The sequence below is a fragment of the Aulostomus chinensis genome, chromosome 2 (assembly GCF_037954235.1).
Source record: "Aulostomus chinensis isolate RoL2024-O1b breed Wild chromosome 2, RoL_Achi_v1.0, whole genome shotgun sequence".
In the NCBI taxonomy this organism is placed as follows: Eukaryota; Metazoa; Chordata; class Actinopteri; order Syngnathiformes; family Aulostomidae; genus Aulostomus; species Aulostomus chinensis.
Window position 1 is genome coordinate 3,203,299 of NC_141321.1, and position 27,797 is coordinate 3,231,095.

At 41.3% G+C, this 27,797-nt stretch overlaps 2 protein-coding genes across 2 annotated transcripts in view; one reads left to right on the plus strand and one right to left on the minus strand.

Moving 5' to 3' along the window:
- Positions 1 to 27,797, minus strand: part of LOC147268817 (uncharacterized) — a 178,360-nt gene that overhangs the window by 22,845 nt on the left and 127,718 nt on the right. The gene's annotated exons all lie outside the window — the stretch shown is intronic.
- Positions 1 to 27,797, plus strand: part of LOC147268818 (EMILIN-1-A-like) — a 54,771-nt gene that overhangs the window by 8,509 nt on the left and 18,465 nt on the right. The window contains exons 2-9 of the mRNA XM_086223119.1: positions 16,745 to 16,870; positions 17,960 to 18,189; positions 19,722 to 19,972; positions 20,977 to 21,150; positions 21,286 to 22,164; positions 25,172 to 25,475; positions 27,043 to 27,297; positions 27,397 to 27,645. Coding sequence (XP_086079245.1) covers positions 16,745 to 16,870; positions 17,960 to 18,189; positions 19,722 to 19,972; positions 20,977 to 21,150; positions 21,286 to 22,164; positions 25,172 to 25,475; positions 27,043 to 27,297; positions 27,397 to 27,645 — 2,468 coding nt within the window. The remainder of the gene's footprint in view (positions 1 to 16,744; positions 16,871 to 17,959; positions 18,190 to 19,721; positions 19,973 to 20,976; positions 21,151 to 21,285; positions 22,165 to 25,171; positions 25,476 to 27,042; positions 27,298 to 27,396; positions 27,646 to 27,797) is intronic.

Sequence of the window (27,797 nt, forward strand, 5' to 3'; positions counted from 1 at the left end):
AGAATGGACTGAAGCCGCTGAGACCATGATTTTTATATTACTGGCACCCCTTATCAAGATCTGATTCACAAACAATATTAAACTAATAATATCACCACACAACCACACCCATAAAGTTTTACAGGCCTGATTGCAATTATCCATGTGGCAAAATATAAATAAAGGATTTGCGCAAAGAACACGGTCCAAAAAATGACAGAGAAGGAGAGAATTTTTTCCAGATTGCACACTGACCAGCGAGATAGGAAAGCTAGAACACTTTAAGAATTTAAATTTAAGGAACTGAAACCTGTTTTGAATTTAATATCCCCAGTCCCATTTGCTTACTTCAAACCCACACTGTCAGTCTTTAAAAGAAGACTTCATGACTGATGTTTATATAGATGAGTGTGTTTCACCGGACTTTGACATTATTATTATTATTATTATTATTATTATTATCCAATTCTTCAAATTCATTTGACAGATTTTTTTTGTCCAAAGCAAATTATACTATTATTATTATTTTTATTTTTATTTTTTCAAACCTACTCCCGGCCCATAAGGCTCAGACCCTCCCCGATACCTCGCCTGTTGGTTTTGTCGCCTACTATAATGCTGTGCTATCCTTAAGTTTGGACTCTGGCCCCCCTTAAAACCCAGGTTGTGTCCTACACCTGTCCAGCGCCCTGGTTCACCTCCCACCTTAGCACCATGAAGGCCACCACCACCAGTTGGAGAGGCTTTCGAAAGGAAACTTGTCTTACTGTTCACCATCTGGCCTTTGAGGACTAGGTGGTGTCCTAAAAAGAGGACTCAACTCACTCAACTTTTTCATGACTAAAGTTGATGCCATACATGAAAAATCCTGGTTCTCAGTGCACCCCTGGCACCAGACAGCCTCCCGTTGGTGGGTTCCCTTCACCCCCGATGTTCTTTTTCCTCCTTTGCTCCAGTGAATGTCAGCCAAGTTTTTGGGCTGGTGTCAAAAGCTAGGGCTTCCGCATGTTTGCTGGACTTGATGCCAGCTCTATTAATGAAGGCCTGCCTCCCCACCCTCTGCCCTCTTGTCATTGACATTATCAACTCCTCCCTAGCATCTGGTGTCAGTCAGTCCTATCTATCCAACAAATCAGTTTGTCACATTGTTGACTCCTCCTCTCCCCCTGTCCCTGTCAACCACAGAGTCCCCCAAGGCTCTCTGCTTGGTCCCATCCACCTACTCCCTCTTGGCCAGATCATACGCCATCATGGTCTGAACTTCCACTGCTAAGCTGATGACACCAAACTTTACCTCAGCACCTCACCGTCCACTCCACCACCTCACGATCTTTTGTCAACTGCCTTCATGCCATAAAAATCTGGATGACAACCAACCTCCTCAAACTCAACAGTAAAAAAACAGAGCTCATGCTCAGGGCCCCCAATCCAGTACTGCGGAAGGTTGGACATCTCCTCTTCCACATCGACGACTGCTCTATCTATTGCTATCTATGTGTGATGGAGTTTGTCATTTACTTCTGCTCAAGAATAGCAAGCAGTGTGAAGTGAAAGACCACAACAACGTGTTGTCTAAGCTTCTGAAAGATCTTCAGTCCCTTTTTATAGTCTATTCATATGATAAGTACTTGAAAGAAGACAAGGTGGAGCCTCATACAGTATATGGTCTGTTGCAGGGTCAGAGAGGCTGACAGTGGACAAGTTGTTGCATGGATAAGTTTTTAGTGAAGTTCATGTGTATCCGTGGATATTTTCTGTTCCTCAGTAAACTAGAAATGTTTTAAATGTAGTTGTAAGAGAAAAAGCTGTCATATTTCTTTTCGGAGGGTCTCATATGTGTATTACATGTGCTATGAGCATGTTTGTCCAAGAGTAGTGAGCCTTTAAATCAATCTGTTTATCTCAGGAACTATTAGAGGCAAAAGATGACAAAGACACGACTGAGTATTAAAATGTCCCTATTTATTTCAGAAATGACTATATCAACTTAAAACTAAATTAGCACAAAGTGTGCAAGAACAGAAGAGTTGGGCTTCAAAAGGCTTCTCAAGCAGTGGAGCCAGCAAGAGTTCTTAACCCCTGGCATCTGAGCTGGATGTCATGTGATGTCCCAGGTAAGGAGCTGCATTGATGGAGGCCTCTTGCAACATGAGCAGATTATGCTAGTTCGAAGCAGAAAGGTTGCTGGCCAGTTCACTTCCAACTAATTCCGCACCTTGCTACCTGCACAAGACGACAAGTCTCCTTGACTCGAACATGAAGCAGTTTGCCAGCACCTTTCTGTCAGCAGTAAAAGTCTTAAAGGGCTCCTTCCCACCAAGAGGATGAGTGCTCGGCCCTCTGGAGTCTGGTAAATTAAATACATCAATGATCTCTTTGGCTGAACTGGCCAAAATAAATGGCCTATTTGAATAACCCAAAATTGTATTGATGTTTAATGCAGACACTGCGTAATCTGGCCAAATGCTTAAATCTAATTTCTCAAATTTCCTTAACCTACTTTTATTTTACATGACATACAACATTTTATATCTTTTTTAAGTAGCTGATGATAAGTTTGAATATTGTGATTATCACATAATTGGTTTCAAAAACATTTCCTCAAAGTTTGAATACTTTACACAGTTTCTGCTGCTGTGTCCAAGTATTTGATGAAGGACCACAGAGCCATAGATAAACCGTGTGATTGACATACAGGTGCACACTTTTACAATCCAATAATAGAGTTTTAAGCTCAAGATGCAAAATCATATTGCTGCTTCAACTTTTTACAAGGAAAATATGAGCAATGATGTTTGTTTCATTAAACCTTATAATTCAAAACAATTTGCAATTTTAACATTGATTTGGGGTTTGTTAAATGAGCATATTTGACAATCATTAGATACATACTGACAGTCAAAAGTGACGCCTAATATCAGGGATTGGGGGAAGAGCAACAGCTCTTCAAAATGTCTTTGCGTGTCTGTGAAATCAGTGGTATTTCAGTTTGTTGAGTCCACCAGATATAAAACTCAACAGAACAAGAAAAGCAATAACCCACACTTTTGTGTAAGAAAAATAAAACAAGAATTCTTTAGTCCTTGCCTGCTGTATTTCAGATGTAGGAGAAACTGCACTCAAGATGCTGCGCAGGCACATTTGAACTTGTCCACTGCTGCTGTAGGGTTTATCACCTTTGGCATCAAGCCAATTGCCATGGTTCATCCAGGACCAATTTTGGCAAAGAAAACTTAACTGCCATTAAATTTAGTTTTACTGTATAGCTCTGCACTTGGATATGGGGTTATAGAAAGCCAAAGACATGGAGAGCAGCGGCTGCATGTATCAAGTTGGGTTCAGAACAGAATTAACAATAATGACAGCTGAAGTGAAATTAACTAGGGTGAATACAGCATAGGTAGGCACAGTTGGAGTTGAAGGCATGCAACACAGCATGCAGAGGAAGCAGGGAGGCAGACTGTAGCAGCTTCAAGTTCCTTGAATGATGTTCCTTGGTAGAGTGTGTGGAAAGGTATCAGCTGAGCTCCTTTTGCTCCTAATGGCCTAATGCTAACGGTCTATATACTATGCTATTTTATGGCTTTTTCACAACTTAAAAAAAGGTGACAGTTGCAAAGGGGGAGGTAGTCGTTCAATGATTTCAGTCACATTTGCTGTCTGCATCAAGCTCACCTCACCACGATGCTCAGAACAGCCTTCATACATCCCTCAGGACTGCGTTCTTGCTTGTGTGTATGTATACTTTCAATCAACAATCCTTATTTGTATAGCGCCAAATAACAAAAGAAATCTCAAGGCACTCTGCACAAAGAGCAGGGCTATAACCTCACTCTTTAATTTAAATAAGAGACCTAACATTCCCACATGAGCAAGCACTCGGCGACGCTGGCGAGAAGAAACCTCCCTTTTAACAGGAAGAAACCTCAGGCAGAACCAGGCTCAGAGTGGGTGGCCATCTACCTCAACCGGTTGGAGTTGAGAGGGTGAAGGAAAGAGATGGGGGTGAGGAAGGAGAGGAGAGAGAAGTGAGGGGCATGGGGGAAAAGAGAAGACAGAGAGGGAGGGGTAGAGAGAAACACAGCCAGGGTGAGCGAGTAGTTGGACCAGGACAGGAAGCGATCAACCCAGCATGTACATCCCCAGGTGACTTGCAGGGCGAGAGAGCACAGACAACTCTGAGGAAAAAAAAGTTTAGGTTAATATATGCATTGATACTTATGAATGTTATGGATAAAGATGGACCGAAACAGAGGAGGAGAAAGCTCAGTGCATCATGGGAGTCCCCTGGTTATCTAAATCTATAGCAGCAGAAACTCGGAGCTGGTCCAGAATAAACCAGACTAGCCCTAACTATAAGCTTTATCAAAAAGGAAGGTTTTAAGCCTACTCAAGAATGTAGATAAGGTATCTGCCCCTCAGGCTGAAACTGGAAGACAGTTCCACAGGAGTGGAGTCTGATAACTAAAAACTCTGCGTCCCATTCCACTTTTAGAGACACAAGGAACCACAAATAGACCTGCATGCTGGGAGCATAGTGCTCTGGTCAGTTCATAAGGAACTAGGTCTTTCAGATATGATGGAGCCTGACCATTAAGAGCTTTAAAAGTGAGGAGAAGGATTTTAAACTATTCTGGATTTTACCAGAAGCCAGTGCAGCAAAGCTAAGACAAGGGTGATAGGGTCTCTCTTCCTTGTTCCTAGCAGCTGCATTCTGGACCAGCTGCGGAGTCTTTAACATGTTAGTGCAGCATAATAATAAAGAATTGCAATCGTCCAGCCTAGAATTAAATGCATGGACTAATTTTTCGGTGTCACCTTGAAATAGGATTTGTCTTCTTTTAGAGATATTGTGTCGATGAAAAAAGGTAATTGAATTGATGTGGGAATTGAAGGACAAATTCTGATCAAATATAAACCATAGGTTCTTAAGATTGCTGCTTTAGGCCATCGTGATGCCATCCAGAGCAGTGATATCACTAGATAGTGTTTCTTTTAGGTGTTTGGGGCTAAGCACAATAACATCAGATTTTTATCAGAGTTTAAGAGTACAAAGTTATGCAGTAAGTCATCCAGTCCTTTATGTCTCTAATGAATGCTTGTATAACTATTGGCCTTTGCTTTATTGATAAACATAATTGAGTATCATCTGTGGAACAATGGAAATTTATTGAGTGTTTCCAAATAATATTGAAAGGAAGCATATAGAGTGAAGAGTATCGGCCCAAGCACTGAACCCTGGGGAACACCGTGTTTAACTTTTGTTTGCATAGAAGATTTATCTTTACCATGTAAAAACTGAAATCCACCTGATAAATATGATTTAAACCAGTTAATGCTGTTTCCTTAATGCCAATTGACTGTTCACGTCTCCGTGGCAGGATTCGATGGTCAAATGTGTCAATTTCTGAAAGGGGTCAAGGATGCAATTTGAAATACTGAGGCCAGCTGCTGGTTAAGTTATCTTTCATTTCCATTCTGTTACCCTCTTATTTGCATGCGAAGCAAGAAGCTTCATTCTAGCCTTTCAAATATTTCAGATCAATTCTGAAGGAATCATTTTTGTTGCCCAAAGCTGTATTGACACCAACTTAATCATTGTGGTACTTCATCCTTTGCTTCTTAATCAGTAAATTATTGGACTGATACACAAAGCAGCGCTCTGCATTGGAGAAGCAGCAGGACACAGTGAGACATGAGGCAACACTTGACTTTAATAGAAGAAACCCCCTAAAATAGCGAAACCAACATGATTTCAATATGGAGGCATTTCAGGTTTCATCTGCCACAATAATGATACTAAAGTTTTACTGGTTCTAATTGCAGTTACGTATATAATTTCCATCAGTGGACACATTTGGAAGTATATTCGCAATATTCTTCTATTGTAATTGTGTGTGTGCACGTGCACATCCATGTGCAACCAGCCCATTTGGCAATGGAGTCATTGTGATGTCACAAGCAGCAAGCTGAACTATATAAACGCCCAATTACCAGTTTCCTGTTGAGTGGGTGAGAAAGAGAGAGAATAAGAGTGAGAAAGAGAGAGATGTGATGGTCATGGTGATCTCATTGATTTTTTTTCTGCAATGTTGAGAAAAAAAATTGAAACATCAGTGGAAAAGGTCTGTTAATGTTGTCATTGTATCTTCTCTACAGAGAACACTGTTCACTCATTGGCTGTTTGCAAAATCAAAGTTTGGCATCAATCTGCCATTTAAGTCAAATGATCAAAGACTGGTGAAAGAATTGTTGTCAACTGTGTTGTGTTATAGAGGCTGGTGGAGCAGATGCTAGACAAAAGGGATGTCAGGTTAGCTTAATATTTCACTTTTTGTACTTTTCTTCTTTCACATAGCTTATGTTTAAAATCTGTTTTCTTTAAAAAGACATCTGAGAAACCTTGTTCTTTTTAGTGGCAATTTGAAATGTATTGTGGTCTCTTGGAGGTCAAAGGTCACAGCTGGCGCACCTAACATCTTAGCCAACAGTGGGCAGCAGACTGGAGTTGAGTTCTGATTTCTGTCAAGGATCCCAGACCATTGAATAATTATCACAGCTGTTTATTAATCAAACCAAGTCAAACCTCAGTGTTTCTACAACAAGACAAAGATATAATCATTAAACTGTGTGTATGCATAAAGATTGTTTTTTTTAACCATATTTATAAAGCTGTGTGAAACTTTGATATGAATGCTTGTTAATTGGTCACACACACGCCTCTAAATCAACCCACAATCTCATTCTGTGTGACCTTGCGACACATTCCATTTCACCATCATCACCTACAGCACATGAACTATTATTGTACTGTACACTTTGAAGATTTGAACTGCTCCCTCTTTAGTACACTACGCCTTCAGCCTTGGTGTTGGACATGACCACAGCTGTGTCTCCAAACCCGTCAGCAGATCTTACATTATCTCTGAATTTATTAGGACATGCCACTGTGGTGATATATTGGGACCTTGTGTCTAATCTGTTCATTTTAAGAAGAGAAAAATAAATGATGAGAGGGCAGCCCTTTATTATGTTGTGTAGGCCTGACGACATGTTACAGTATGCTGCTATAGCTCTGTCAGAACTGGAAAGTATTCAGTCTTTGACACAATAGCCATTGATAGATGTTTTCACATATATTGACCTGATTCAGCTTCTGTGCTAGTTTGTTGATCTGATTGAATTCAGTGAGATCCACTGTTACAAAGATGGTTCATGTAAGCACCAGTTGACTATTTCTTGAAAATAAAGTCCTTTCCCAAATGTTTCCACTGGGGACTTTCCAGGTGGTTCTGTGCAACAAGTCAGCTGGTGTGTGAAATTAGGGGGCCATACAAAGTATCTAAATTTGGCTTTAAATGGAAGAATTATCTAATGTTGTGGTTCATCTTTATATTTTTATGTGACTAAAGCCAAATGATTATAAAGCTTTTTTTATCCATAACACTCAAGTCAAACAAACAATCTGTATACGTAGTTATTTTGCTGATAGTACTTATGTACATTCACTTGAGAAACCTTTCAAGCTGGGTGTCAAGTCTTATCCTATTGTCCTTGCATCATTTGGAGTTGAACAACTCAAATTTCCAACTCATCCATCCATTTTCTAATGCTTATCCTGTTTAGGGTAGCGGGCTGGAGCCTACCCCAGCAGCCTTCAGGCAAGGTTCACCCTGGACAGGTCACTAGTCCATGGCAGGGCCAACACAACCAGTCACACTCAAAGCCACGCCTAGGGTCAATTTAGAGTATCCAATTAGCCTCGTCCTCATCTACATGTCTTTGGATGGTGGGAAGAAGCCAGAGTACCTGGGGAGAACCCAGGCAGGCACGGGGAGAACATACAAACAATTTCGAACTGAATCACCTTTATTTTTTCTTTCAACTTTCGTTTGGTTGGCTCCATCAGTTGATTAGTCAGTAGAGTGATTAGGTTGTACTTGAAAGACAGAAATACAAAGTTAACATTTAAATTAAACATTTTAGATGAATCTTAAATTAAATGCCAATATTTTAATTCAACATTTGATGACATGATTTTTTCACTTTTTAGTAGTTTGACATTTAACAGAATTTTAAGATTTGTATTATCCTGTTGTATTTTATACCTTATGTTTTTCAAACTCAAAATGAGATATCACTTCGAGCACAACCCATTCATCAAAATTCAATGCTGCAATGTGTTCTTCAACCAGCAGAATTTACACAGCAATTAAACATGAACTTTAACATATTAAGCAGCATTTCCAACAACATGAAAGTCAATAAAATATTTGACCAACCATTGGCGTCTTTGGTTTGATCTCACAAGTGAACTTATCGCTTCTTCCCTCTGAAGTCAATCTGTTTGAATGCCTGAGGATCGTCATTCCCTCTCAGGGGCTCCAAATCAGTGACTGTGATCAGGTACTGTAATGAGCAGCTGGTCTGCTGCTGCTGGTGCAATCTGGGAAGTGTAGGTCCTTGAGCAGAGTAGTGTCAAATATATGGAAAAGCTTCATTCCTGATTCAGCTCAACAGTGGGTACTTGAAATCAAGTATATGAAGTCAATGGCAATTCTTCTCTTGCTTATTGAATAATTTCAGTATGTCTTCCTTCACTGTTTTTTTATGAAACAAAATTAACTATCATAGTCATGAGCACTAAACTCTAAACTAAATGTAATGTTGGCAGACCATTACAGTAACATTAGTAAAGATATGAAAATGATATTGACAACAGAACAGCTCAGCTATGAGAAACAAGATGTAGCTGAGGTTATCTGTCATAGTTTCTTTTAGAATTCTGTCTGTTCAAAACAACAAGACAGAAGGGGTCTCTGGTTCTGCTCAAATATGGATTGTTTATCCTTTTTTACTGGGGATCTGTAGGAAATACGTAGTTGGGTTTGGTCTCTGTTTCTGATGTCACTCATGCCTTTTACATGAATCCGTGTTTTTGGTCCTCAGAGGATCCAGAATCTGTTACACTCTTCTGTGTAACAACAGCAGCTGGAAAGTCTGTTCACAGGAAAAATAGGTCATTATATTTTTTGTGTTGGTGTTTCAACCATGGATTTGTATTTATCCTGTTCCTTTGTAAATGTCAAACAAAGCAAACAAACACACACACACACACACACACACACACACACACACACTTACTGTAAAATGAAGAAAACATTGTTTCAGCTGCCATCTTCTTTTTCTGACTTAAAAAAAGACCTAGCATCACTCTGTCATTAAAATTAAGATGATATTCAAAGCTGGTATTGCTTTGCATCATCTTCAACCTGTTGACTTAATATGCCTGAAACACACGGCGCCACTCTGCCATTGCAATCCACACTGTGGTCTGACAGTGGTTACATAATATCTCACAGCAATCACAACTCCAGATCCACTTTTTGGTCATGGAGAAATGTAACATAGACATGTCAGAAGCTTGGGTTATCGTCACATTTAAGTACAGCGGGTAAAATAGGTATCGAGCACCACATTTGTCTCAGTAATTATATTTCTTAAGGTTCTATTGACATGAAATTTTACAAGATGTTGTAACAACCCATGCAACCCACACATGCAAAGCAATCAATGTGCATAAATTAATTTACTGGATGTGGTGTGGTGGTTTTTGGGGTGATGTGCCATTTAACTGCCAAACATGATGTGTATTACGGCATCCAGAGAGTTCAATTTTTGTTTCATCTGACCAGACTATGTTCTCCTTGTATTTTAGACTTTTCTCAATGTTATACAGCAAAATTTAAACAAGCTTCATGTTTTTTATTCAGCAATGGAGCCTTGCATGGTTACCGTGCATACAGACCATGACTTTTGCATGCGTTACTTATTATTTTCTTGAAAACAATTCCATCCATCATCTTGCTCCTTTTAAGGGTTGGGGGGGTGGAGCCTATCCCAGCATCAGGCGAGAGGCGGGTTCACCCTGGACAGGTCGCCAGTCCATCGGAGGGACAACACATAGAGACGAACAACCATTCACACTCACATTCATACCTACGGTCAATTTAGAGTATCAATCAGCCTAGTCCCCAAATTGCATGTCTTTAGATGGTGTGGGGAAGCTGGAGTACCCAGAGAGGCATGGGGAGAACATGCAAATTCCACACAGAAAGATCCTGTGCCCAAGCTGGGACTCGAACCCGATACCTTCTTGCTTTGAGGCGACAGTGCTAACCACTGCACCACCGTGCAGTCTCTTTAAAGCAATTGTACCTGCTAATTCCAGGTCTTTCTGAAGCTCTCCACAAATGGTCCTTGGCTCTTTGACAACTCTTCTGATAATTCTTTTAACTCCTCTGTCAGAAATCTTGCGTGGAACACCTGGCCTCGGTCAGTTTTTGGTGAAATGTTGTTTCCACTTCCATAACATTTTTCACTGGAACATTAAGAAGTTTAGAAATCCTTCTGTAACCAATGCCATTTATATGTTTTTCAGCGATGCGTTTGCGAGGTCTTGAGGGAGCTCTTTGCTTTTTCCCATCATGAGATGTATCTTATGTGTCAGCTTGGCAATGAGACAACTTTTTATAGGCCATCATTTGGAACTGAACCAAGTCAAGTCAATGTTATTTGTATAGCGCCAAATCACAACAAAAGTTATCTCATGACACTTTACAGGTAGAGCAGGTCTAGAACCACATTCCTTCAATGAATTTACACCAACAATTCTCCATCAGCAGCACATCCTGCAACAGTGGTGATGAAAACCTTCCTTTTAACAGGCAGGAATGTGGAGCAGATCCAGGCTCAATGGGGACGGCCTTCTGCTTTGACCAGTTGGGGGAAAACCAGCTGATATTATTTGCACTGACCAAGGGGGAGGATGGCTTTGTGATGACTGAGAGATTTCAGGTGGTGTCTTGGCTTTCCATGCCTTTTTGCACCTCCATTTCTTCTTATGTTCAATACTGTTTCACTGTGTCATTTCATTTTACTACACAACTTAATTTATGGACATCTAAGGTTTTAATTCTTTGCGTGTGTAGGTTGTATGGGTTGTTAGCGACAACTGGTCAAAATTTCATGTCAACAGCACCTTTAGAAATATAAATGAGAAAAACAGTGATGTTTTCAATGTTTAGTTTACATGCTGTGAATTAATTCACTCCTTCTGATTAATTTGATATCATCAGGTATGTATTTTGCTGTCAATACTCAGTGCTATTATAACTTTCCACATTTGTTGTGTCTATCTATCTATATATATGCACACATTTCTATATTTCATGTGATGCAGATTATTATGTGAGGAAATTACTGGTGGGGTGGCAGGGTAGTGCAGTGGTTAGCACTGTCGCCTCACAGCAAGAAGGTTCCGGGTTCGAGTACCAGCTCAGTCCCAGCTCCCAGTGTTGTCACGGGATCTTTCTGTGTGAGTCTCCATGTTCTCCCTGTGCCTGTGTGGGTTCTCTCTGGTACTCCAGCTTCCTCCTACAGTCCAAAGATATGCAATTGGGGACTATGCTGACTGGTGACCTGTCAAGGGTGTACCCTGCCTCTTGCTCGAAAGCTGCTGTGATAGGCTCCAGCCCCCCCCCCCCCCCGTGACCCTTAACAAGATAAGTGGGAGAAAATGGATGGATGGGAAATTATTTGCTATTTGTGCAGCAGCATAGGTTAAAAACTAGCCTGTTGCCTCAAATACCAGAAGAAATAAATCAACACAATTCAATTTAAACACGACATGTTTTGTCTGCTGTCAAACCAACACAGCTGACACAGAGATGCATTCATCATAATACCCTGATGACATCAACAGGATATCAACATCATGTGCTGAACAATTCCTGAGATTTACCGCACAATAGGGCACAGTAAAGGAAGTTAGTTTGTATGAGTCTAAAGCCCCTCGAAATCTTTGTGTGTATGACTGAAAAACTGACCAGTAAAATAAAAATTATTAGCCAGAAATCTGAGGGTTGATGAGACTGAGGCTGTGGATGAGGATTCATTTACCAGGGTTCATGGTGGTTAAGTGGTTCAACATTGGGACTGTTTTTGCTCTGTTAAGCACAGAATGCCCCCCCCCCCCGCCAAAAAAAATACTCTGCCATGGGTCTTGTCATTTTCTTTAACTTTCTATGCTATCTATGCTTTTCCATAATGCTGGACAGCTGAGTGTAAGATCTTACATGGACAAGAAGGTAATCAGCCGCTCCATTGCAACATTTGTGCAGCAGCAGAGAAGCTACTGCAGTATCAGACTGGAGAACTTACAAGACAAATGATCAAATCTGAAGTCATGGAAGTTCATGATGTTAGCTTTTACTCCATCTTGTTTTTGTAACTAAGATGCTATTGTGTGCCGTTCCTGTGGATGGATTTGGCCCAAAATTATGGCAGCATGGGAGGTTTTCCTCTTTAGCTTTATACTGTCAGTATTGGCCTATTATTAAATTGTCTCTTTCTCCTAAGGAATAGTTGAATAGCGCCCTGGCTGGTTGCTAACTCATAGTGAAATACATGTCATAGGAAAATGTTTGCTGAGATAATACAAGAAGAAGGTCGATGTTAGAGCCCCGAGTGATCAAAAGTGCCAGGTCAAAGGAGCATAGCATAAGTGCATTTTGAGCATCCAACCCTTTCCTATGTTTGAAACAATGCGTATTCTGGGCATGATGTCCAACTCAAGGCAAAAGGGGGTTGTCATTGGACATCTAGGTGTGTTATATTTAACATGAATACCACATGAATGTAACTTGTCACTGTGTCATCTCGCATTCCATTGAAGAGCCAGTTGCCTGCATCTCCTCGTATTGCTTTGAACTTGAAACACCTGGTGCGTTCGAGAGATAAACAGTTTCCTGCAGCGCAAACAACTTGTTTCTCACTTGTCTGTTTAAAAACATTTCAGAAGTGTAATATAACTCATTTTTCCTCCGGGGAGGTTAACCGATCCTTTCAGGTTTATGAAGTTTTTAGATTTTCTGGCAAAATTTCCCAAAATATTTGTTACATGTAGGGACTTAACTGCACACATGAAAAGTAACAACCAGAATAACAGCCAGAAACCTGAAAGCAGCTTCTTTTTCAAACAGACATAGAGTCAGAGAAACTTACCACTTCCTCCAAAGTAAAAGATTATGAAGGAAGCTGCTGTTTCAAAATAAAAGTACTCATGTCAAATGGAGAGCTTGGGTCAAAAAATTCTATACACAATATAAACACAATATCTTTCATATGTCCAAGGTTTCTGTAAGTCAAACTGCATTTCCTGGAGGATTTTATGTGCGGGCTGCCCAGTGGTTAGCGCTGTCGCCTCACAGCAAGAAGGTTCTGGATTCGAGTACTGGCTCGAGGATGGAATCTTTCTTTGTGGAGTCTCCATGTTCTCCCTGTTCCTGTGTGGGTTCTCTCTGGTACTCCAGCTTCCTCCCACAGTCCAAAGACATGCAAATAGGGATGAGGCTGATTGATACTCTAAATTGAGTGTAGGTGTGACTGTGAGTGTGAATGGTTGTTCGTCTCTGTATGTTGGCCCTGTGATGGACTGGTGACCTGTCCAGGGTGAACCCTGCCTCTCGCATGAAAGCCACTGGGATAGGCTCCAGCCCCCCCGCGACCCCTAACAGGATAAGCAGAAGAAACTGATGGGTGGATGGATGTATTTTATGTGCTGTGAGGAAGAGAGGATCCCCTTAGCCTAGAAGGAGCCACTAGGACAGGGATCGACTGGACAGCTGGACTCAGCTGTGATGTGGGTGAATAGTATATATGGGATAGTAAAATATAGCAGTCTGTGAAACGCTTCCACCATGCTTCATCCTACTGTACAAAAGTGAAATTAGATTAAATAGAAATGCAGCCATCTTGACAGCCATGATCTTGGAATGGTACAATTACATCCCCTCTTTATTTTCCTGGATACAATTCACAAACATCACACCCCTTTTGTATCGCATCAAACCGTGAAGACAGACCGGGACTTGCTCTATGCTGCATTTTATTTTTCATTTTCTTAGATTACCTGTACATAATTTTATATACACAGGTTCATATTTATATTTTCACAAGTATTTTATTTAAATGTCTGTGTTATTTATATTTGTGCCTTTAAAGCTATGAGTCTGCAAAATTGTATGTTCTCATAATAACACAAAAGACTCTTGATTCTTGATTGATTGAAATAGCATAGTCACTTATTGATATCAAATTTAGCAAAGTTATATTTGAATGTAATATGCACAAAACTTTCACCTGGAAATCTTTTGTTTCAAGTGTAACCTGTTTGGATATATGCATGATACGAATGAGTGTCAATGTAGTTATTTTTTTAGTTTTCTGCTCAGTTTTTCACAGTCCTATGAAAAACCTGTGTCAGTCACCTTACATGTTACATCACAAGTTTTCTGTCCAGCCTTGATGCTTACCAGTGTTTCTATGAGGTTTTTTTTGTAAATAAACCTCCAAGTTTATGTCAAGTCCTTTCTGCTCTCCATTTTCTGCATATGTTTTGGGTCTGGCCACAACTGTCTCACACCAAATATGGACCTGCAGAGAAATTAACAGACCTGCACTTAATGATGCCTCGGAAAGATTTTTGGTTCACCAGGAGGACTTTTTAATGTACCTGGCTTTTTGGACTCACTCACCCTGATCTGGAGGAGTGATCAGAAGACTGCCAGGCTTGTGGCCAGGGCCAAGTGGCAATGACCTCCCATCACCCATCTTCAACCAGCGCTTCAATGACTGCACATGCATCCCCTGTGGCTCCATGTGCACCCACAGTACCTCCTGTTCCAGCTTGGCTAAATCCAGCTCCTGTTTTGGCTGTGCCACAGACACTTGCTGTTCTTGGCTGCAGCCAATGTTTGTTCCTGGAACCAAGCAGCCACATCCAATGCTTTCCCCTTGGCCTCCTCCCTGATCTCCTGCATCGGGGTGGTTCTCCAGAGTGGCTCCTCCCTGGTCTCCTGTGTTGGGGCAGTCCTCTGGAGCAAATTCTTCCCTGGTCCCCCTTGTTAGTGTGGTCCTCCAGAGCAGCTCGTCCCTGGTGTCCTGCATCAAAGTGGTCCTCCAAAGCAGCTCCTCCCTTGCTCATCTCTTGAGTCCACTCTTTCATAAAGTTTTTGTAAATAGACCTGATTTAATTCTAGTCCTTTCTGCTCTCCATTCTCGTTGTTTGGGTCCTGACTCAACCACCACACATAACATTGTTGAAACTGAAACAAAACTAGTTTGAAGGAGCAGTCACCCAGAACCAGGTCCTGGAGTCCTGTTGAAGTCTGGGTTGTTTGCACTTCGTATGGGGTTTTATGATGTATCTGGGACTTGCATGAGTACAGCAGCAGCAATATAGTTATTGCAGCGATAATTGATGAAAGGAAACAAACTATATCCACATGAGGGTATTAAGACCCTGCTTCTCTTATATTTTGTGGAAAAGAGGGTGGATATTTAAGGTTCAAAGCTTACTGTGTTTGACCTGATTTTGATTGTCAGATTCTGGGCTACATTGCTTTCCTCATGATCTTCACAGACTTCAGCCATGTGAAACTCAACAATTTCTTTTCCTATCTGCATTTCCACATCGAGGGAGTTACTGAAGAGCTGAAATGATTCTGTTGGTCAAAGAAAAAGTCATTGTCATTTTGCGAGGGTGTGATCTCTGTTGTATTTTCATTTAAGTGATATCTGAGGGACGTTGGAAGCAATTTTTTTCAGATATCACTCAAATGTCCATTAGGACTCAAGATGAATTGAAATGGTTTTGGTGGTCAAGGGGCCAGGTAACTGTGTCAGGCAACCATCATGGAGACAGCGATGTAGTATGTCTAATTCTGATCAAGATTTTTATCTAATTCTTGCGGTGGCTGAGCCATTGTACTGAAATTTCATTTGTGATGAAAATCCAAATGACAGATAAAGAAAGTCTAGGTCTAATTAGTGGTTGCTTGTGCTGTCTACCTCTTTTTTTTTGTTGTTCAAGTTGAAGAACCACTCATTGAGAATTTATGTATCATATGTTACGGGCTGTATATTGATTTTCCTAATGGAGGTTTAGGTTTAGAACTGTGATCTCCGACTTAACAGCTAATTTGCACTAGACCCCCGCCCCCCCCCATGCACATTTTAAATAATCTACTGTGATATACGTCAAGTCAAGTCAAGTCAAGTCAAGTCAAGTCAAGTCAGTTTTATTTATATAGCGCCAAATCACAACAAAAGTTATCTCCTGACACTTTACAGGTAGAGCAGGTCCAGTACCACACTCCTTCAATGAATTTACACCAACAATTCTCCATCAGCAGCACATCCTGCAACAGCGGCGACGAAAACCTTCCTTTTAACAGGCAGGAATGTGGAGCAGATCCAGGCTCAATGGGGAGAAAGAGAGCAGGAGAGTGGGACAGAGACAAAGACAGATCATGGAGAGAGACAGATATATAGAAGGAATCAAATGAATGTGAAGGAAAGTTGCAATTTTTAAGATGGTATTGCATCCACTGTGCTATATTACATGAGCTGAGAAACATACCTTTGGTTGCCATGATGACAGTGATTGTGGCCTTGATGTGGTGGCTGTTAATTCAATGGTATTTGAAATAAATGGTGGAAATGGCAGAAAGCTCCTCAGAAAAATCATGAACTGTTGAGACAGTTTGTTGACAGAGCTCAGTTGGCTCAAACTAGAGAGAGAGATGTACCATAGTTATTTGTGATTTTGTTTCTATTGTACTCATGTTGTCTGTTTTTAGTGCCTTACTACCAGCAGAGCATTAATTTAGCACTGAGACCTCTGTATATGTGCATTGAACAGGAACTGGTGTGCATTTGTAGCAACAAAGACGGTGAGTTGTGTGATCGAAGATGGCGTAGAGACGTATGTGAAGCCAGATTATCATCCATGCGCCTGGGGCAGCGGACAGTGCAGCAGAGTGGTCGCGTGAGTACACACACACACACACACACACACACACACACACACGCACACACACACACACCTTTTGGTATATTTACTCAACAATTTCCTTGCCGAATTAAAGGTGCACTAAGCGTTACTGCCTGATGTCACCTCCTTTGACGTTCGTTGTTAATACCAAACAAACACAGAGCAAGCTTGCCATTCCCCCTGTGTTTCTGTAAATGTCATGAATGTGCTTCAACATCAAAAGTGGATCTTTGCTGTGTTAACGTCACTAAGATGAGTGAGCAAACTCCAACTGTCATGCCCGAAGGCTGCTGGGATAGGCTCCACCCCCACTGCAACCCTTAACAGGATAAGCAATAGAACATGGATGGCTGGATGGATGAAGTTAAGTCTGTCATCGTCATCCTCCTCCTCCGATAATCCGTTTGGTCTGGGTCACGGGGGCGGTGACGTCTGATTACTTAAAATCTATTTTTGAACTGTATTTTAAAAGAAAGAAAGGTTGGTGCAAGTTTTTCAAAATGACAGGGAGCTTATTCAATCCTTGAACAGCTTGAAAAGAAAAAGCATCCTGTGTAAAGGTGGAGCCTTTTTTGGGGGATAACAGCTATAACTTGGTTGTTTTACCTTAAATTTTGAATGACATTCTTAAACAACCAATGTTGTTCTTTGAAAGGCAGATATCCATGAGGGCAGGTTTGGAGTCTAGCTGTTGGTAACCTGATGTTTATTTTGTGAACTGCCTCGGCAGCCTCACAGATGGATACTTTCTAGAGTCAGCTACTGTTTTGAGGTGAGATGACAAGCTAAGAGCTTATGTCAAATATACTTTTGGTGGAGTGTGACATCCCTGAAATAAGTAGAAATCAGAGAGGTGAATCACATGTTGTATTATTTTTCCCACTATAGGAAGCTAGAGGCAGGTAGTGATGAGAATACAAAGGTTGGATTAGTTTAAGCAGTTTGTTTTAATCTGTAGAAAGTACTGGTGGAGCTGAAATTTAATAAATGCTCAGCAAGGCTAAGACTACCATGTTTGGACAAGTCAGCTTGCTTTTCCTTGACTGTTTCTCACCAAATAACTAAACTGTCCTGTGTCTGCAGCTATCGTACCTACATGAGGCCCAGGTACAAAGTGGCATACAAGATGGTGACAGAGATGGAGTGGAGGTGTTGCCAAGGTTACAGTGGAGAGGACTGCAATGATGTTTCAACTGGTGGAGCTGGGACTTCCACCAGGAGGACTCAGCCCCAGCCAGGATATGGAGGAGGTTGGACAAACCATGGACAGGGAGGTGGCACAACTGGATCAGGACAAAGTGGAGGACACAATGGTGAGTGGAGTCTTTTGAACATTCTTTCTTGTATATTTATGAAATACAATCCATTTTCAAATAAGAATTTTAGACTTAAATGTCCTGTACCTGAGATAGAAAGGTCAAACACAGACCCCCATTTCCACAGTAACCTATGAATCTAACCTCATTGCTTTACATGCACAATCTGTAGGTTTTCTGATATTCCACGAGAAAGAGAGAAAAACTGAATTTACCAATTACATTTTGAAACTCACCTACAGTTTGGAAACAAGCTTTGGGTTGTGACTGAAAGAAGGAGAATGCATACACATGTTTGAAGAAAGGTTCTACTGTAGGATGGCAGACCTTGGCAACTGTTCCCTTGTGCTTCATTGGCTCACTATTGTTGGGTGAAGATGTAAAGAAAAGATGAAAGGTATCACCCCAGGTTCTATGAAGAAGAGCCCTGCCACCTGGTACAGCTACAGGTCCTTCAAACTGCAGTGGTTCATCTTTGCCTTCTTATGATATTATTTTACAAATTTTTTATTGAATCCATCCTGACTTTCTTTGCCATTGCCTATCAGCATGCAAGTGTCATTTTGAATAGAAGCGGATGTGCCCAAAAGAAGTCGTCAATGGCAAGACTGGCACTGTGTAACTAAACAGAGCCGCTGACAGAAAGTGGTAAAAGAGAGGAAATAAAAAAACAAGGGCAGCATGGCGGTGCAGTTGTTAGGACTGTCGCTGCTTGACCACGGGGTCTTACTGTGTACAACCACACCAACCATCTCCTGCACTGCTGGTGGTGCTTAGGTTGCGTTACAAGTAATGTAGCTGCCAGGGGGCAGCACAATGGTGCAGTGGTGAGCACTGTCGCCTCACAGCAAGAAGGTTCCAGGTTCAAGCCCTGGCTCAAGCACGGAATCTTTCTGTGTGAGTCTCCATGTTCTCCCTGTTCCTGCGTGGGTTCTTTCCGGGTACTCCGGCTTCCTCCCACATTCCAAAGACATCAAGAGGGGACTAAGTTCACCAGAAACTCTGAATTGACCATACTGTCTGTCTGGCCCTGCGAGGGACGAGCGACCTGTCCAGGGTGTACCCTGCCTCTTGCCCACAGGCAACTGGGATAGGTTCCAGCCCAGTCCCCCCAACCCTGAACAGGATAAGTGGATGGATGGATGGATGGATGGATAAAACAACAGGAAACAGATGAGAGAACATGAGGCTGGTTAAAAAGAACAGGGCAAAGCACACAGAGTGATTCCCGAATAAAGTTTAGAGGGTCACACAAAACAAAGGGAAGCACATAATTGAAGAAAGCAAAGCTGACCAAGTTACAAAAGGGAAGTAATTTCAAAATAAAACAGGGAAGAACTTAATGGCAAAGAGTCCAAAATAATAATCTAAAAATTAAATGAGATCAAGGCCTGAAATCCTTTTTAAAAAAAATAACAGAGTTCAAAAGTCGACAGCAATATTCCAAAGGGGATTGTGTCAGTAAGCATTAGTGTAACTAATTTTGGAAAATCCACACCATTTAAGTTTTCGGCTTCCTTTTCTTCCAGATGGAGGAGATGACCTGAAAATTAGGCAGCTGGAGGAAAAGATTCAAAGTCTGACCAAAAACCTCCAGGACCTGCAGACTACTCTGACCTCCATGAACGAACGCTTTCAAGAGAACACCAAACCTGGCTTGAGCAGTGGTAGTGGTATCTCCTCAGGAGGAAGAAACCCTGCTGATGCAGCACAGCCAGAGATTAAAGAGACAATCCACAGCATTCAGACCAAACTAGACCAACTGGACAACCGCACACAGGTGAATCACAGTCTCAAAATTTTCCAGAGTACTGTAGATATGTAACTAAGTCATTATTGTGGTAGATTGATATAATTAATCAGCATAAGCCACAGTGAATCATAGTATTTCATCTAAGAAAGTCACATCTGCCAAGTGCCAAATATAGGCTTTTTTTTGGGACGTATAATTGTCGGAGGGCTTTCCACCTTTTTGGCAGTTAATTGTTGGTACCAAAGTCGTCTTGTAATAAATAACTGATGTTATGTTTAGAGTTGGTACAGCATTTTGGTGCTAATTGCAGGTTGTCCTGTTGTCATTTTGCTGTCTCTTTTGTAGTTTCACACACACACACATGCATGCACGCACACAAACACACACACACACATAAAAAAAACACATACAAATGTAGCCAGCTAAAGTTCCCCTTTAAGAAAACAGCCAGTCAAAGGCCTGCCAACTTCCAGTCAGTTTCCAGGCACCAGGAGTCAATTTCCTTTCTTGCTTGGTGTTATGTTTAGAGCTGGTACAGAGCTGGTCCCATGCTTTGATTCCACCATAAACATACCCACTCCTTCAATTGCTCATTGTCAGCATAAGATGGCCCTTTCTTTCACAAAAAGAGCTCAATGATTAACTGCAGCAGCTAATGTGTTGCTTTCAAGCCTTCCATCATAGTTTACTACTGTATGTACACTGGCCACCACAGGAATTCTTCGTATTCATCTCTGCAAGTTTTCAGTGACACTTGAATGTGCCCCTTTTAATAAATACAGTCACAGGTAGGACACTGCCAGAGGAACAGCTTTTTGGTTGGAAACGTCACTGCATAATAAATCTTTTAGGGAGAACTTTCTGGTGTGTGGATCCTTATCTTTCCCCACAGGTAGGACACTGCTACATAAGTTAATGAGATGCACTCAAATATAGATGCAGTGTGGAAATGCAAAGGCTTGGAAGGTTGAACGTTTAGATGCTGCATTTTTTCTTCCATGGATGCAACTGATGAATTGCTCATCCAACAGGCTCATGATAAAACCCTAGTAAGCATCAATAACCACCTGGTGAATGGAAAAGGCAATGACCTGGAAGGAGTTATGTCTGGAGGAGGACTGAGTGGGGGGAGGCTGAACTCACTGAAGGAGGAGATCCTGCGAGAACTTGAGAGGAGGGTGTCATTATCCTGTTCATCGTGCCAGGTATTACTTTTCTGGACCTCTAGCTGTACCTTGTGATCAGTCAGCACATCATGTCTCAGCATCTCCAAATATACCACTGTATAAACAACAATACAGTGGAAATTAAACACTGATTCATTGTCATTTGTCACTCAGGCTGGAGTGGAGGACCTGCGCAGACAGCAGCAGGAGGACCGGGAAAGAATTCGAGCTTTGGAGAAGCAGTTTAGTGCTATGGATGTTCATTATCGTCAGACTCTCGACGGCCTGCGGCAGGAGGTTTTGCTGTCAAAGGGATGCTGTGACTCCATAAATGATCTCCAAAATCGCATCACAGCTGCTGAGCGTAAAATTAGCTCAGCGTCTGAAAACTTTGATGTTCTGCAGAACCGGTTGGACAAGGAGCTCAGTGGACAAGGCAGCAGCAGTGAGGATGGCCACAGGGGAGGTGGTTCTAGTCCTGGTGGTAGAATTGGGGGCCGTTCGAATGATGTGGTGACGGAGGATAAACTGGACACTCGACTGAAGGCTCTTGAACGACGGGTTAACAGCACAATGGAGAGGACCGAGCAAAGCTGCTCATACCTTGAAAATGACCTGAAAGACTATTTTCACAGAGAACTGGGGGACCTGAGGACTGTGTTTCTAGACCGGTTTGATGATCAAACCTTTCGTATTGCAGACGTGGAACTTGATGTGGGACTAGTGAAGCAAAAAGTGAATGACCTTGACAAGAAGCTGACAAAGCTGGAAAACACCACCACCATCATGGGCAGGGGGATGGAAGAGTGTGGCTGTGGAGGGTCTGGAGCAGGAAGAGGGGGAGGCAGTGGTGGTGCTGGTGGAGATAGAGGAGGAAGGTGGGGAACAGGGGGAGGAAGAGGAGGAGGAGGCTTATCTGGATTGGGAGGAGAAAGAGATAATGCAACAAAGAAATCACTGGAGTGGAGAGTGATTGCCAATGAGGATCAAATCAAACATTTTAACACTAGACTCAAAGACCTGTCAGTGTCAGGAGACTCTCTTTACAATAAGGTAAGAGCTTTTTATCCTGTCAACCAAGTTTTTTGTTTGCATGGTCAATTTAGAGTATCCAGTTTGCCTAGTTCCCATTTGCATGTCTTTGGACTGTGGGAGGAAGCCGGAGTACCCGGAGAGAACCCACGCAGGCACAGGGAGAACATGCAGACTCACACAGAAAGATCCAGTGCTCGAGCCGGGGCTTGAACCTGGAACCTTCTTGCTGTGAGGCGAAAGTGCTAACCACCTCACCACCGTGCTGCCCCCCGGCAACTGCATTACTCATAATGCAACCTAAGCACCAAAAGCTGTGCAGGAGATGGTTGGTGTGGTTGTAACAGCTAACATTTCCTGGAGCTGTTACCTCAGGTAGAGCAACAGCTCCAGACTTCCATTAGATTAAAAAATCACACCCCAGATGGGTGTAATTTTTAACTGGGTTTCAGCTCTGAGTCATGCTGACTAAAATGAGTTCATCAGATTTCATGCAACTTGATCCAGCTGGACTAACTATGTCCTTAAATGACATTTCAGTCATGTCAATATAAATATAATTTATGGAAATAATTTTCTGTTTTTGTAACGATTTAACAGGATCCAACTGCAGTTGTCAGAGTTCTGCTTTGTTCTTTCATCCGACCCAGAGTCTTTCTTTCAACATTATATTATATGAGCAATCTAGTGACTAATCGCTACTTATTTTGTAACTGTCATGCCAAGTTTAAAGGTTTGTGCCACTTCTCAGAAGTTAACGGCATTGTGGCTCCTATTAGCTAACCAGCAGCTTTTCCTGCAGTCTGTTCTTCACTTAATAATATATCACAACAACCACTTACTACTGCACAATGACACATTTATTTGCACGAATGAAAAAGTAATAAAGAGAACAATAGCACTAAAAACTTCTTTGAAAATCTAAAAGCTAATGTTTTGAAATTCACTTCCCTTTGGCAAATTATAGAAGTAAGCATTAAGGGTGGAAATCTCCTTTTTGATGTAGTGTCAAGCTTTGGAGATAAATGAGGATTTACTAAGGATTGTCTATTTCTCCCATCAAATATGTTCAGAAAGAGCTTTTGGCAGACTACTATTTTACACAAGTTAATTAGGCTTGTACAACTGGCACAAGAGGAGAGTGGTTTGAGTGAGATCTGATGGTCTACTCTCACAACACAACCCATGCCATGCCAAAGCATGTTTGCCCCCTAAACTCTGGTTTGTTTGACCAGTGTGAGAATTCTGTATCACCCAGGAAAGGAACACTTCCCTGGCTTTGGCACTGTACATTTCAACATGCACGAGCATAATCACAAATAGTGGATGCACAAGTTAGGCTGCACAGACTGTAAGCTGGAAATCTCCAGCAGATGGAGAAAAAAATATCCAGATACTGTATACGCCGAAAAAAATTCCAGCGCAACGAGAGCACGATCATTTTTTTATTCTATGCGCTGTGTGACTTACCAGCCATTTGCTCGTTTTATGTTAAACCACATAGCGAAGCTCCAAATTGGGGTACGAACTCTTCAATTCTCTTGTTACAGTGTGAGTTACAACGTGTAGCGTTGATATGGGATAGGATTTTCTCTTTTTTTTCCTCCCAGGATTCCAAACCAAAGATCAGACTGATATAGCAAAGTGATGAGGTAAGAATGTTAAGGCATGACCTATGAAAGTGCAGGCCAGCGAGGGAGTTGGGAGGGGGAGAGTAATGCCTTGGCACATAAGGCTAAGTGTGAGGTGTGAGTGCACTCTGAGGAGGTAGTGTCAAGCCACTATCTAAATCAACAAAAAATTGTGTCTATAAGAGAGAAAGGTCTGCTGTCTTCCACAACTACTTATTGTTTCCAAAAGAAACTACAGTAGTTACTAGATTAGAGCCATATTCTCAGTTTAAGCTCCTAGTTGTGGTTTCTTGTGGCATGGAAGTCTTTTACCTGGCACAGATGCAGTTTATTGGTGTATAGTCATGAAACTATATATATATAACTATATAACTATATAATTATATAAATATATATATACTGTATATAGCCATGATAGCCAAGGACCCCCCTCATGTTCATGGGTAGGGATGCAAACATTTCACACCAAAGTATTTGTGGGGTTTTGTGCCATTTCATTTTCATTGTGCTACAAATGAGTGCTTGCAACTCAGGAAGGTTCATCCACACCAGCAAGACTGCTAACTGTGGCATGTTCTCTCTTTGTTTGGAGTCTGGAGGTCCCTTAATACACTTGAAAGTCCATTCATTTCTGATGATCATTTCTGTGATCTTGGTTGTCAAAATGATTCTCCTTCCTTTTATTTTCTCTTGCCCAGAGTATTTGTTGCAAAAGAAAGCAAGCTAGCATTAGCATGATATAAGTAAGCTACTTAGTTCTAGCTTCACCCAAGGAGTAGAGAGGAGACTATAGGTTTTTTTTTCCCCCGCAGCATACATGTTGTCACTCTGTGTCATTTTGTTATCACAAACCCTGGTCAGGCTGATGGCTCTTGGATTAAACATCAAGCAAAACAACCAATATCATCATTATTATTATTATGGATCCATGGTGCAAGGAGTCAAAATAGAGAAGCGTGTTCACCCTGGACAGTCTGCCGCCGGGTCATCAATTAGGGCCTTCGTCTGTTGCTCAAGGATGAGTGACCATGGTCACCGAGGGAAGTGAGGATCGAACAGCGACCCTTCAGTTGCCAGCTGGCCACTCTACCTCCGAGCCATGCCGCCCCGATGAAAATAATGGCAGATTTTATTTTCAGTTCAGTGTTGCTTCTGCTGTACTGAGATCCCAAATGAATTTGCATGCTCATTTGACTAAAACCTTTTATATTTCACTTAAAATCTACAATCATAAAGCATTTTATTTTGGCATAGCAGAGAAACAAGAAGTAGTTGTCCACTACATCTGAGACAGATGGAGGTTTGAGATACTGTAGTTGGATCCTCTTGATTGTTATGATAGTAAACATGAATATTATATATTTCTTTAATTTTCAATGTACATTTTCATCATTGAGGTTGTGGACCTGAGCCATGATGTCCGTAAGATCAAGGCCCTGACTGGTGATCATGGTGAACACTTTAACCGCATTGTGACAGAGGTGGAGATACTTGGGCAAGACTGTGATCTCTGTGGGAAGGTGGAGGACGAGCTGCGCAGGATGAAGAATTATTCTCAGGATGCACTTGGCCGCATGCAGAGTCAAATCAACAGACTCGAGATCAGAATGAACTCAGGGGATGACTGCTTCCAGAGCTGCTCTCACTTGCAGGATGAGCTCCGTCTTCTGCGAGATGATGTCAGGAGGTGTGCTGGCCAATGTAAGATGAGTCTGAACGTATCTACAAGTCAGAAATGACAATTGAAATGATATTCACCATGAAATCCCCTGTTACTGTCACCAATCAGTCCTTTCTAAGTTTTATTATGGTGCAATTATGCTGGCATATTTGCCATCAAAATTCACTGTAGAACATACTTTGAAAATTGTCTTTCAACTTCTGTCTCTATCTCTGGCAGACTTTTTGGAAGACGTTTTCAGGTACCTTGTTCAATCCATTGATCGACGTATTGTATAATTCAGTATCAAACTCAACAGTAAAAGATGCAGTGGTTAAAAAGTTCAAAGGATAATTCACACATTCATCTCATCCAGTGAATGAGGCCTTGTTTTTGGCAGATGACAGATTGTTGATTGTCATTTTAATTGTCTGATAATATTATAGAATTATTTACACTTACAACAAACACTTTTTGTTTGGTTTCTTGCCTGCCAATGGATAGCGCACTTATTAAATATTTGATTGATTACAATCGTAGTTGTACCAACGAATAATGGGAGGGAGTTATTAGTTCTAAATATTAGGGGTGCAACGAAATAGTCAAATCATGAAAAGATACGAAATACAAAACAGGGCTTACGATACAAAAGACTCACGAAATTAGATTAAAGAAGATCAAAAATCAGAAGTGCAAAAACCAAATATTCTTTATTTTCTTCCTTAATATGCGGACATACACGTTACTGCTGCGTCAGTCCAAAATAAGATGCTCTTGCTTTGAAAAAGCCAAATATTTGTATTTCTCCCTTATTTAGACTACAATGAAATACAAACATGAAATTTTAATTGAAAAAAGTTCTTCGTTGTTGTAAACAATGAGGACAACTACATTCTTGAATGAAAAGGAAAACAAATATGAAATAATCCTCAGGGCTGCAGTCCAATCTAGATCTATAAATGTCGGACCTCAGGAAACTGGAACATTTAGCCTTCAACAAGTGCATATTCTTCTATCATGCTAGTAGTGCTCGCTGCAGTGTAGGGTGTAGTGTACCAACATAGTTTGCACACAGTTTTTGTTTTATCCACCATCGTCTCAGCGTTGCCTTTTCTTTGACATGGGAAGCCAAAATGAGTCCACACAACCGATTTGTTTGATGAAGGAGCGTCAGCTACTTGTTTGACCTCGTCTTCCTCCATTTAGAGATAATTGTTTAGCTTTTCCTTCTTCTTTGGCGTTGCTACAGTGCTCTTCTTCTTGTAATATGTGTAGACAGTAGGCCAGAGCGTCAAAAATCATCAGTGTTAGTGGTGTGCGGTGCCGCTTCGGATTGTTTTTTGTTTTTTTTTACATTGATTTTATTTCGTGGGTCTTTCAATTTTATTTTGTCATTTTTTATTTCGCGAAATTTCGTGACGTGAAATTTCGTAACATCCCTACTAAATTTTATCAAATAAAACTTGAATAATTTTCATCTCTTTTACTTATGTGTTTGATGGATTAAAATGCTTTTGATGAACTAGTTCAAGAATCAAAATTAACCTCCTGGTGGGACTAAGGGACTTGCAAATGTTATAATGTGTGCATTTTTCAACCCCCCCAAAGGTAATGGCTCTGGTAGCACTGGTGTAACTGGTGGCACCGGTGTAAATGGGGGTACCAGTGGAGAGGGACCCAGGTTGGCTGCTGAGAAGCCTCTTGATGGTCACAGTGTGATTGGAGGCTCCATCAACAACAACCAGTTGAAGACGCTGCAGGGTGAACTTTCTGAGGTCATATTGACCTTCAGCTCCATAAATGACACTCTGAAGGGTCTCGAACACACAGTTCAGAAACACGGCAGCATCATCACAGATCTGGGTGAGCCTAGTTCAATCGGACCAATTCTCTTCATTTCCAACTGAACCTTTCCCAACTTACAGTTGCTCATTCTTGCTTTGATCCTCTGGCCTCTAATAGGAAACACAAAGGACAAGATTATATCTGAACTTGACAAAATTCAACAAGAAGTGAGAGAGCACATTGAGGACAGCCGGGACCGTCTGGATACAATGGACCGGGATATCCGGCGTTTCGAGAGTACACTGGTAGTGGAGACGGGAGACTGTAAGAGGTCAGGTGATGGTCTGGAAAAGAGGCTGTCCAAGCTTGAGGGGGTCTGTGGAAGGCTGGATGGTGTCTTTGACTCCATCCACAAGATCAAAGAGGGTACTGTTTATTTTATGATAAATTTACTTTTTATTTTCTCAAAAAAGTGCCAATTGTTTTAAATTGTTTTGAAGACTACTGATTTTCCTGCTTCTGGGCACTTCAGTGATACATGATCCAAAATTTTTGACTGATCTAGAACCATGTGCTGA